This window comes from Candoia aspera, chromosome 11 (assembly GCF_035149785.1).
Source record: "Candoia aspera isolate rCanAsp1 chromosome 11, rCanAsp1.hap2, whole genome shotgun sequence".
Classification (NCBI taxonomy): Eukaryota; Metazoa; Chordata; class Lepidosauria; order Squamata; family Boidae; genus Candoia; species Candoia aspera.
Window position 1 is genome coordinate 14,033,787 of NC_086163.1, and position 12,555 is coordinate 14,046,341.

General features: G+C 42.3%; 1 protein-coding gene across 1 annotated transcript; it reads left to right on the forward strand.

Moving 5' to 3' along the window:
• The first annotated feature begins 2,480 nt into the window (after positions 1–2,480).
• On the forward strand, positions 2,481–11,347 carry SLC7A10 (solute carrier family 7 member 10). The gene is made up of 9 exons (XM_063313215.1): positions 2,481–2,632; positions 3,559–3,684; positions 4,694–4,847; positions 5,962–6,085; positions 6,217–6,320; positions 7,595–7,691; positions 8,637–8,786; positions 10,434–10,611; positions 11,169–11,347. Exons 1-9 carry the CDS (start codon positions 2,512–2,514, stop codon positions 11,282–11,284), a joined length of 1,170 nt encoding a protein of 389 aa, XP_063169285.1. The 5' UTR covers positions 2,481–2,511; the 3' UTR covers positions 11,285–11,347.
• Positions 11,348–12,555: the final 1,208 nt, after the last annotated feature.

Here is a 12,555-nt window from a genome sequence, read left to right on the forward strand (position 1 = left end):
ACTTTCTAAAATAAAGGCAACTGAAGATTAGTAGCCAGAAAGGCATTGCATAATAGCTTTGGTTGAGGGAGGCCAATTTTGACAAGTCACAAATCCCTTCAAAAACTTTAAACCTTGAAGGAGATCAGAGATACTTTTTTCTTCCTTTTTACCTGCTTGCAGTCTCTGGGTCCCTTTCTCAAGAGAGCTTTTTTATGATAGCTGGAATGTTTTTGAATCAAAAGTTTCCCCAAGGAGCAAGCGAGCACCTGGCCTTTCCCAACCTGGTATCCTTCAGATGTGTTGGGTTTGGGCTCTATCTTTTCCAGCGAGTGTGGTCACACTGAAGAGGGATGATGGGAGGTTGCTAACTCAGTTGGGGAAGGTTGACTCGGATGCCCATAAAATACTCCAAACTTAAGGGCAGGGACATTATTTTAAGTTCCAAATACTGGGGATTAAAAAGAAAATGTCTTGGAGAACTTTACAGAATGGGATTTATGTGGCAGGAGCTGTAATGGATCAGAAATTTCTCCAAATGGCTCAAAATTTGCTCTAGAGTTGTTTTTATTGTTCCTCTTGATGGCTGTTAGGATGGATGCTTTAAATTGTACTATTTGTTCTCTGTAAGCCACAAAGCATATTTTTGATTGTGGTGGGATAGAAATATAATTGGTCAACTGATCGATCAATTAATGGGGTAGCAGCAGCAGGCACACCCAAAATCCAGTGGAAATCTTTTCTAGATGAATAGCTTGGGTCCTAGAGTTCCACTCCTGATGGGAAACAATACACCATTAATCATTGGGAATGAGGATTGTCATCTTCTATGCCAGTTACCTCTTGAGTAAGAATCCTGTGCCCAAGACAGAAGAAGGTAGAACTTTTCTTAGTGTTCAGTCAGTTGTTTCCTACCACAACAGCTCCTTCCGCTTCTGGTGTGCAGAGAGAAATGCTGATCCTTAGCCAAAATAGCATAGACAGAAGGGGGACATATGGAAATACAGAAGATCCTAAAAGGAAACCTGGTTGAAGTGGGAATGGATGGAATAGAAGGGAAGGGCATCACTAAGTAGACTAATTTTGAAGAGGAACACTCCATAATGCAATATTTTACTGCAGTTCCCATTTTTATTTTTTTATTTTTATTTTTTGGCTATTTATAGACATCAGTTAGTTGCATGCATGACATTAAGCCAATGTATTAATGCAGTGTGAACTCTGCCATTGTGACTTGTAAACCATGAATTATGACTTACCTCAGTATGGGTCCTTCACAGGTATCTATGCAAAGAGTAAATAAATAAAGTCTTTGTGGTTTATTCCAACAAATGAGGCTTAGCACAAGCTAGGAACGCAGGCTATAAAGTGGTCCTGCAAACAGGGATGTCCAGGGGGTATAATTGACTGATTGATTATGGCCATCAAGTCAGTGTTAACTCCTAGACCATATAGGCAGACTTTGTCCAGGATGATCTGTCCCCGACCTGGCCCTTTGACCCTTCCAACACTGTACCATCACCACTGTAATGGAGTCCATCCCCCTTGCTGCTGATTGTCCTCTTTTCTTTCTTTCCACCTTTCCCTTATGAAATTCTCATGGGAGTTGGGTCTTCATACAGTGTGTCCAAAATATGATAATTCGAGCCTGGTCATTTGTGCCTCAAGTGAGAGTTGATCTGTTCAATGATCCATTTGTTTCCTTGACTCTCCATCTCATGAGTCTTCTCCAACACCAAAGTTCAAAAGCCTCAATACTCTTTCTGTCCTGGCTCTCCGAAGTACAACTGTTGCTTCCATGGAGTGTCACAGGGAAAACCATTGCCTGCACCATTCTGATCTTTGTAGGTATAGACACATCATGGCATCTGAGTATCTTTTCCAAAGCTTTCATTGCTACCCTACCAAGTGCTAGTCTGCAGCATGTTTCTTGATTGCTATCCACCACTTCAATATCTTCATCGTCAATTCTAAGGCTGGTTGCTGTACCTGTTGCCATTTGTTTGATTCTGGGCACACCGAGAGTGTATGCTAAGAGGATATATTCCCAGCAGGGTCATCAAGATATCACGGTCATCCCAACTGCCCAGGTAAGGCACGCAGGCACCCATATTGGGCAGCAGTGATATAGGAAGATGCTGGAGGTGGCTAATCACTTTAGTGACAAGAGCAAAAGCATCATTTCATAATATGTGGGAGAGGGCAATGGTAGACCACTCTTGTATTTGAACCAAGAAAACTGCATGAATAGATGTCCACTGGGGGTGTATGTGTCAAAAAAGTCAATATGGCACGTGCAACTGCATGATTGAAATGCAACTTATTAAAAAAAATGGGTCGGGGCCACCAGCTTGACCTCTCCCCCATAGGTGCCCAAAGTTGATTATATTTTTGATGAGAAAAGTTGTTCCCATAAAGGTGAGTTCTGGGTCCTCCTGGGTTTGATTTCTAGTGCAGTCTAGTCTCAACAAGAGATCTTGGATTGCTTCTGTTGGTTGCAGGTTTCTGCTGCTATGGAGCGCCGTCCTCATCATGTACCCAACCAGCCTGGCTGTTATTACGCTGACCTTTTCAAACTATGTGCTACAGCCAGTCTTTCCTAATTGCATCCCACCCTACAAAGCTTCCCGAGTCCTCTCCATGGTGTGTTTATGTAAGTATTGATTTACCACTGGTTTTCTTTATCTCGTAAGATCACAATAGGGCTCAGGGCTGTCAGTAGCCCTGCCAGTACCTGAAATGGGGAAGCAAAAAACACCCCCACCTGTTTGTATATTTAAGTCCCCACAATGGAAACATCTTGAAATAGGAGCTTTTGACTGTGTAGGTACCTTTGGCTGACATTCCAAAAGTGAACTGGAATCTGTTGGGGATGGTGTTGGATGGGCATAGAAGGTGGGCATTTTACCCCCTCTCCCAACTTCCCACTGGAGGCAGGAAGACTCTTGTGCTTCATGATAGAATTACAGCTTTTCCAAACTACTGTCCTGCTAATCTGGTAGGTGACCTGCAGTCTTCAGGCAGACATCCTAGCTGTTCTTCAGTAATGTACAGAGCATCCCTGGAGTAATTGAGCCCTTTTGGAGCATTGGACCTAAAGAGGAATTAAGTATATGCATTTTCCCCCTTATCCACCCTCCCAGGCTTCCCAAAAGAGGCAAAAGTTTGACCTTGCCCAGTGTGGTTATATAGAGATGTCACTGGCCACACCCTTTGTGGGAAACAAAACAGAAAGACTTCCATGGAAAAGGAGGAAAAAGCATAATCCCATGAAAGATACGAAAATTAACCTTCTTTACATTTGTGATCACGTTAAGATCATAATTAGAAGTACATAGTGATGCTCATGCCTGCATGTTGATGTGGTTTTTGCTGAAGTGTATTTGCATGGGGAGTCAAAAGTCAAGGTGGCAACTATGACTGTGAGACCAAAACTGTACCCCCTTTTTACAGGCAACATGTAAATAAAGGGCAGCGTTGTGACTGCCCACAGTCATGTAGTTGTGGCTTCCATCTTGACTGAACTGAACTGAACTGAACTGAACTGAACTGAACTGAACTGTGCTTTCTGATCTCTAGCACTGTTGACTTGGGTGAACAGCTCCAGTGTTCGATGGGCCACACGTATCCAGGACATCTTTACAGCAGGAAAGCTCATGGCTTTGGGTCTTATCATAACTGTAGGCTTTGTGCAGATCTTTAAAGGTACTGATACAAAACCCCCAGTGTTCACATGGTATTCTGCAATAAATCCAACGCTTTTTAGAAAACTCTCACATCTCACTGTTTTTCTAGTGAGCAGTATTTGAAAGCATCTATGATAGGCTTCAAGGTGAGCTCCATGGTCCACCTTAGGCAGTGAATTTCAGGTACAATCAAGGATTGGGAGCAATTTATGATCCCAACACACCACCCGTTGATCATTCTATCTTCATTCCTAGAAAAGGGACAGGCAATTGTTTGATGGATAAGGTCACAGTTTGATAAATTAGTTTTTTGGGGGGTATGACAGCACCTCCCTAAATCTGGCTCCATCCAGATGGCAATCATGCTGCCTTTTCTTGTAGTCATTCCCTCACTATTCGGTACAGGTAGTCCTCACTTAACAACCATTTGTTTAGTGATGGTTTGGACTTATGATGATGCTGAAAAAACTGACGACCAGTCCTCACACTTAAGACCATCGCAGCATCCCTGTGGTCATGTGATCACGATTTGGGCGCTTGGCAACTGGTTCACATTTATGACCATCGCAGCATCTGGTGGCCATGTGATCACCATTTTCAACCTTCCTAGTTTCTGGCAAGCAAAATCAATGAGGAACTACATGATTTGCTTAACAAACACGTGGTTGGCTTAACACCCCTGTAATTCACTTAACGACCACCACAAAAAAGTTGTAAAATCAGGTCGGATTTGCTTAATGACCACTACACTTAGCAGCAGAAATTCCAGTCCCAGTTGTGGTTGTTAAGCAAGGACTACCTGTATGTATTATGTGTGCTGGTGGGGGGGATCAAAAAGTCAAGATGGTGGCTGGAGCTGCATGGTGAGATCCCACCCTTTTTTCATGTGACACACATTAAAAAGGGATGGGACTTCAATCATGCAGGAGCAGCTGCCATCTTGACTTTTTTGACACTCTACCCTACAGTACATGGTTGTGTTGCTGTGAACTGACTATGCCCTCACTGAACATCGGCTCTTCTTGTAGGAAACTATGAAGCCTTAATACCAAGCAATGCATTCAACTTCTGGATGACCCCATCAGTGGGGCATTTGGCACTAGCCTTTCTCCAAGGTTCCTTTGCATTCAGTGGGTGGAATTTCCTAAATTATGTGACGGAAGAACTGGTTGATCCACGCAGGCAAGTATTTCTATGTACTTGGCCAGGGTTTGGAGAAAGACCACACTATTGTCCTAACAGCACCATTGGATCCCAAGGATTGGTTTCCTTACAGCCCGGGGGAAGAAGATGAGAAGATACCAATAGCAGAAGAGGGGAGAGGTAGACAAGATGGGAGGCTGGGAAGAATAGTTGGGTAGGGAGTGGCACAGAGGGCCTGCTGCTGAGAACAGCCCCCCGCTAACGTCTAGCCAAGGCAAATGTTCAGCATCTGAGTTTTCAATCTTCATTATACTTAATCAGACTAGAACCTCAAAACTGCCCAATTTTCAGGCTTCTAGAGAATCTGATCAACCATGGTAAAATGTTTATTGATTTGGATTTTTTTTAAATCTGTTCAATCATGTCTGATTCTTAGAGACTACCTGGACAAGTCCCTACAGTTTTCTTGGCAAGGTTTTTAAGAAGCAGTTTGCCATTGCCTCCTTCCCAGGGCTGAGAGAGGGTGACTAGCCCAAGGTCACCCAGCTGACTTTGTGCCTGAGGCAGGACTAGAACTCACGGTCTCCTGGTTTCTATGATGCCTTTAACCGCTACACCAGGCTGGCTCTCATTATCTACTGTTAGTCACCCACTATCAGGCCAGAAACCAGAAGACCGTGAGTTCTAGTCTCACCTTAGATACAAAGCCAGCTGGGTGACCTTGGGCCAGTCACTTTCTCCTCTCAGCCCTGAGAAGGAAGCAATGGCAAACCACTTCTGGAAAAAAAAACTTGCCAAGAACACTGCAGGGACTCATCCAGGCAGTCTCTGAGAATTGGACACGATTGAACAGGGAAAAACAAAAGTCACCCACTGAGGTGCAGCAGCATTAGAAAGGGGAGATAGAAATTGTTCTATAAGGTAATATTTGAATGCCAATATGTGCTCTGGCTGTTCACGCCTCTCTGCATGTATATGTGTGGATGTGATTTGGCCTAACTTTCATGCAACTTAACTGTTGCATATGCTTGGTTCACATTACACCTAATTTGCCCGATGACGGTACTCCGTGTCCATGTTGGGGTTTGCTTTTTGGGCCTTGCAGGTCAATGCTTATTGAGTCCCCCTTCATTTTTTTTGTTTTGGAAATTAGGAATCTACCTCGCGCCATATTCATCTCCATTCCCCTGGTGACCTTTGTGTACACCTTCACCAATATTGCTTATTTCACGGCCATGTCACCCCAAGAGCTCTTGTCTTCCAACGCTGTGGCAGTAGTAAGTAAAACATACCCTGGGACTTTACCAGAGTTTGGGATTCACTTAAATTATCATTTTGCTTTCTGTTTGGTATGTTGCAATTTATGCTTCATTTCCTTCCCCCCCACCCCCGCCTTTTGTTGCTTTAGACATTTGGTGAGAAGTTACTGGGCTATTTTTCCTGGGTTATGCCAGTGTCTGTGGCATTGTCTACATTTGGAGGAATAAATGGATACCTTTTTACCTCCTCAAGGTTAGATAAAGTACGATTTATTTATTTGTTTGTTTCTTTTTCCTGAACACTTTTTATTTTGGGGAGAGGGAGGAGAAAACCTGTTGCTTTCCTAGCTGCAATGTTCTGGTCTGTTTTGTGCTGACCAGAGTTTTGGTAGATGGTACTCCTAATCTATTTATCAGTTGGCCATACAAATTGCTGTTCTACCTTGAAATTCCAAGTAGTCTCTCCATGGAGCTAACTCTGAGGAAATACGCAGTTGTGAAGTTAGGACAACATGAACTTAAGGTTGTGTATGCTATCACAGTAAGGTGATGCCAAAAGTTTTGAGTCATTTTAGAAAGAAATTTGACAAATTTATGGAGGATGAAACAGTCACCGGCTAGTAATCAGGATAGCTACCCTGTATATCAGTATCAGAGATAATATACAATACCAGTTGGCTGTAACTGGGCTAACATGAGCAGGAAAGTGGTACTGTTTGTGTGTGAACTGTTCACGACTTTCAGAGCAAAATCTTCTGGGCAACTCTTGGATTAGCAGGTTTGATTAGATGGACTTTTAATTTTGTTTTGATCCACTTCTACTGAAAACACTTGGTGTAACAGACAGAATATTAATCTTATGGGCATCCACAGCAGGTGTAAATGATATCACGTACCTCATACCATCGCACCAACTACACAGATTATGTCATTCATGTCAATCATATCATGTGACAACATTGTGATTTTTAATAGATGCCTATGATTGAACATTCAAATCCCACTCACTCTTTTGGGGAGCAACTTTGAACTAACCATTCTCGGTAGGAGTTGTGTCAGAGAGTTTGTAAGGATAAACGAGAAGGGATCCACATCACATTCAACAGCTTGGGAGAAAGATCATCACATAATTAAGAACGATCTAGAAAGCACTGCTTTTTCTCCTCCTTCCAACTCCTACCAATATTTTACAATGTGTTAAGCCAACATCTATGTCCTCATCTTCTACTTTATCCATGAGACAGCGGAGTGGCCATCCAAAGCTGAAATCCATCATACCTGGAAGGCACCAGAATGTTGGAAGAAAATGTCCCCCAAAACAAAACACTGGAGGTGTAAAATGCCTATTTTTGTCACTTGCCACTCTTCCTAAGTAGCACAATGAATCTTTTTCTTTTCTAAGTGTTAAATATTCCCCATTGGGTTTCAGTATCTTCCACCAGCCAGAAGCAAGTTAAACTGTGCTGTTTGTTGAAATGGGCTAAAATAAAACAGGCTTAGGAGTGTTTTTCTCCTTCTTCTTTTCAGGCTGTGTTTTTCTGGTGCCCGAGAAGGTCACTTACCAAGTCTCTTGGCCATGATCCATGTCAAACATTGCACCCCAATTCCAGCCCTCCTTGTCTTCGTAGGTATTTCTATTCCTGTAGAATTTGTTAACATAGCTAATAGAAGTACTTATTGGTTAAACTGAATTCCAATCAAGTACATTTTTTTAGATCAGTCAAGGTTAGCTAGGTTCTCCCACGTTTCAAAAGGTGTAGTTGTATTACTCTAGGGCAGCAAAAGTGACTAGATAATGAAGCAACAGCTTCAGGTTGCAGATGTTGGAAGCTGAATGATCATGGAGAAGCTGGGAAAGGAGTGGAAGAGAGAGTGGACATACACAAGAAACAGTACAGGTAGTCCTCACTTAATGACCATCTGTTTAGTGATGGTTCGGACTTATGACAGTGCTAAAAAACAACAACTTGCAACCGGTCCTCACACTTACACCATCACAGCATCCCCACAGTCACGAGATTACAATCTGGGCGCTTGGCAACCGGTTCACATTTATGATCATTGCAGCGTCCCGTGGTCACATGATTGCCATTTTCAGCCTTCCCGGCCAGCTTCTGGCAAGCAAAATCAATGGGGAACCATGTGGTTTGTTTAACGACCATTCAAGCTTGCTTATTGTTTTTAAATCAGCCAAAGTTTGCTAGGTGTTGACCTGGTGTAGCTTGCAACATACCTGTGTACAAAAAAGACATATGCATGCCTATATATACGCTATCTATGTGTGCACATGTAAGACATACCATCCATCTGCTTTGCATCTTATATATCTGGCTTTTCATTCTGTAGTGTCTCCTTTACCTGTTTTATCCTAGCTGTCGCTCTGTCATCCTTGCGATAACCTAAGCTATTTGAATGGCTAAGATTGTTTATGTTTCCTAGTCCTTGTATTGTTTGCCCGCTCCTTCTCTGAAGTCTGCATTTTTAACTTGAGGAAGTTTTTGCCTTTGTTTTCTTCCAGAAATGCCTTCCTTTAAGAATACACTCCCTGCTTTTTCTCTCCCCACCCCAGTGCCTGGCTACTATTGTCATCATGCTGGTCGGAGACACCTACACATTAATTAATTATGTTTCCTTCATCAACTACCTCTGCTATGGAGTGACAATAATAGGCTTGCTCATGCTACGGTGGAGGAAGCCCCAAATCTTCAGACCGATCAAGGTGAAAAATAGTGGGGCAGTCTAATTTTTCTCCCGCTCTTTGGCCTCAACTGTACTTGGGGATGAAGAGGCCTTCTGAGCTGCAGTGTTTTGGCACAGAGTTTAAAGGTCTTGTTTTTAGCATTCCATGTTATCACATTAAAAAAAGAGAGAAAGAGGAGTGCTTATTAACCCAGTGTTTCTCAGCCTCAGCAACTTTAAGCTGTGTGGACTTCAGCTCCCAGAATTCCCCAGCCAGCCAGCTGAAGTCCACCCAGCTTAAAGTTGCTGAGGCTGAGAAACACTGTATTAACCTGTCTGTAATATACCCTTTTTTATTTGGGGTTTTTTTTTTAAGTGAAACTGACTCAACTGTTTGCTACTTACGATCCAATCCAGTTAATTCCACTTTTTGAAGGGAAGTGATTCTATCAGTACATGGTCAAAATGCTGCTTTTTAACCATATTAGAACCGAGAACCGAGATTGCGCAGTTGGAGCCAGGCTGCTACTGGTGAAATAACACGGAAAAAACTTACTGTTTTGGCAGAGGCATAGTTTCCCTATCCCTCAGAGCTCTCCCAGCCCCCCTCCCCACCTGCTCCTTGAGGAACAAACCTCATCCTGTCTTCTGTGCTGAGCCTGGGAAATGCATGTCTAAACATACATCATACTGTATATTTTTGATCTGGAAGGAATTGTATAGAGATGCCTACGGGAGTAAATTTCCAGTGTGGCTTCCAGGCCAATCTCAAAAGCATTTCAAGTATAAACTAAAATCAGCAGAGAAAAATAATTATATTTTAATCAAAGAGCAGTAATGACCAAGAAGCACGCAAACACTGTGAAAGAGAAAATGCTGGGCTAAACAAAAGGGCCTTGGAATGATTGATTGGAAGCTTGTCACGGCCCAATTTATTTACTGTTTCATTTATCGTACTTATATTCTGCTGTGCTTTCATGGAGCTTAAACTGGATTATTTAGTCCAAAATTTCTACATTATAATAAACCATCTTAGTCTAGTGAGCATCATAACTTTGACCTAGGTACAGTAAAAACCAGAACATTTTGGTTCTGGAGAGACCATATTCCAAGGTTGGAGATAGAGCTCTAACCTCAGAAGGCGAGTTCCAAAATTGGAAAGCTTCTGCGGCAGGTTGGAACTTGTATCTCAGAAGGGTCCAAGGAGGAAGTATAATGGGGGATGAAGATCTACTAGACCCAGGCCTAAATCTTAGGTCCAGTCCAAAGGAAGTGACACTGGACAGGGGAGAAGAAACCTTTCCGTCCTGCCAGGCTTGTTAGACAGCTTGGAGGCTCTGATGTCAAATTACCTCCAACTTTAACTGCCAGATTCTTATGCCCAGGAATTAAGAAAGAATAGAGTTAAGCTTGCCCTGGTGACCTTTGAATAAGTAGGACTACAGTCTCTATTACTGTAACTCCAGATCTACATGCCTATGGCCATGTTGGCTAAGAATTGTGGGCAGTCTTGTCCAGTATCTGGCATTTGCCAGCTGTTGGAGGCTAGGTTAAATTAACCAAGCCAGAAACTCCTGGTGATCTACCTGAGTCCATGGTGATGGTCCAATGATGTCTATCAGCACAAAGGGAATTAGGGCAGAAACAACAAGTCTCTGTACCCTTCCAATATTTTCTTTCCTCTTAGGTAAACCTCCTGATTCCAATCACTTACCTGATCTTTTGGGCCTTTCTCTTAATCTTCAGTTTATATTCTGAGCCAGTGGTCTGTGGAATTGGACTGATTATCATATTAACTGGAGTGCCGGTGTTTTTTCTTGGCGTGTACTGGAAAAACAAACCAAAGTGCGTAAATAGAATAACAGGTAAGAAAAACAGCCCTGGAGGCAGCATCCAGTATACCTATTGATTACAGGATAATTCACTGATCACTGCAAGGTTGGTTGCCCAGATAGCTTCTCATATGGCCACTACCACAGGCATGCAGAAAGGAAAGACTCCCTTAGTCAAGGCAGAAAGGAAAGACTTCCTCCATCTCTTGTTATATGATCCTCCTAATTAGAGAGGTTTTTATAAATTGATGACAGGCCCCCTTCTTAAGAGTTATGGGTCTTCAAGGTTCACTTTCAGGTTGGGGCAACATCTGTCCAAATGCTAGTTTCAGGAGAATAGTGGTGGAAGAAAGAGATGTCTCCATCTCTTGCTTAGTCCAGAAACATCCATGAGAAACAAAATGCTGGATTAAGAAGAGCTTGGCCAGGTCCAACATGCCTCTCCTTATGTTCTAGGCTTGGGACTGAACTCTTGGATCTTCTGCATGCAAAGCAGATGTTCTTCTGTTGAGCTCAAATACCTACCCAGTTAATAATACCCACTTTGGTCTCAAAACTAATATGATAACCTGGCTTTTTGTTTTTTTCAGAATCTTTAACCCACTGGGGCCAGAAGATCTGTTTTGTTGTCTACCCTCAGGGGGGATCTCCTGAAGACGATCTACCTTTCACCGATTATCCCTCTCAAGAAGTCAAAAGACCTTGAAGAAACAATTATACTTTTTACAGAATAAGTAGATTTTGTTTACATTACGGCGATTTTATTATTATTATTATTATTATTTTGCTGGGAGGGGAGGAAAGAATCTTGATTTGTTTTTTGGATTTTTTAAAGAAATCCAATAGGAAAATGTACACAATGAGGACCATCATTTTGACAATTCTAAAAGTGCTTAGCTCTTTTTCCTGAAAAGAAAAAAAAAGAGGAAAATAAAGTAAAATGAGCTAGTTGGTTGTTTTTTGTGATGCATTTTACATGCAAGTTGAGACCACCAGGTATGAAAAATACTGCGAGCAATCACCTGTTACAATAGTCATAAAAGTCTGCTGTAAAGTTTCTGCAAAGTTTCAAAAGAAGGGACCTCTCTGTGTGTCCCTCTTGCATTGTCTCTTCTCTGAAAAAAGAACACGTATTTAAGGGATCACAGTGCTATGAAATGATGAGATTTGTCTAGGATGGCTATACTGCAACAGTATGTTGGATTGGAGTTAGACTGAGTTGAATTTTAGGATTCCACTGAAATCAGGAGAACACTTAATCATTGTTTACATCCTATGGGAATTAAGTGCAACTAATGTAGCCTGGGTCTAACTCATTAAGAATTTTTGCTCATAACATCATTTTAGCATGGAATTAAAAGGGCTGTCTTTCATAGGATGGTTGAAATCTTGGCATTTTGAAGCAAATTTCCCTAATTTTTATGGCAGACAAGGCACGTTCACCCAATGTAAACCTCCACCACTTCCACGAAGCATTTCCTTCTGCAAAAAATAGAAGAAGTTTGTAACTGGCTGGACTCATCCATGGGTTCCCTCTAGCAGTGTTTACACAGCATGGTTGACCAGATCAGGCACTACCCTGGTTAATTGATTCACCCCTCTTATCAGCAGCACACAAGCATTGATGGTCCAATCAACTGAGGAGCAGCCATGTTCCAAGCCCTCCTAGATGCTGCAAAGGATAGCTTTCCTCAAACCTAACATCTTCCAAATGGGCTGGGGCCGAAACTCCAAGAATATCTGTGCAAATTGAGAATTCTAGGAGCTGAAGTCCCAATATATCCAGAAGGCATCCAGTTTGGAAAGGCTGGTTAGACCAGCAGTGTAAAATCTCTCCAGTTGGGCAAGTGAGGACAGAAGTTGTGCCCATCCTCAGTCGGAAGGACAATCAAGCCTATCACTCACTAACACTTTGGCTCAAAGTGACAATGTTACACAAAGTGTTACGGTGCTGCTAGTATTGCCATTCGTATACTG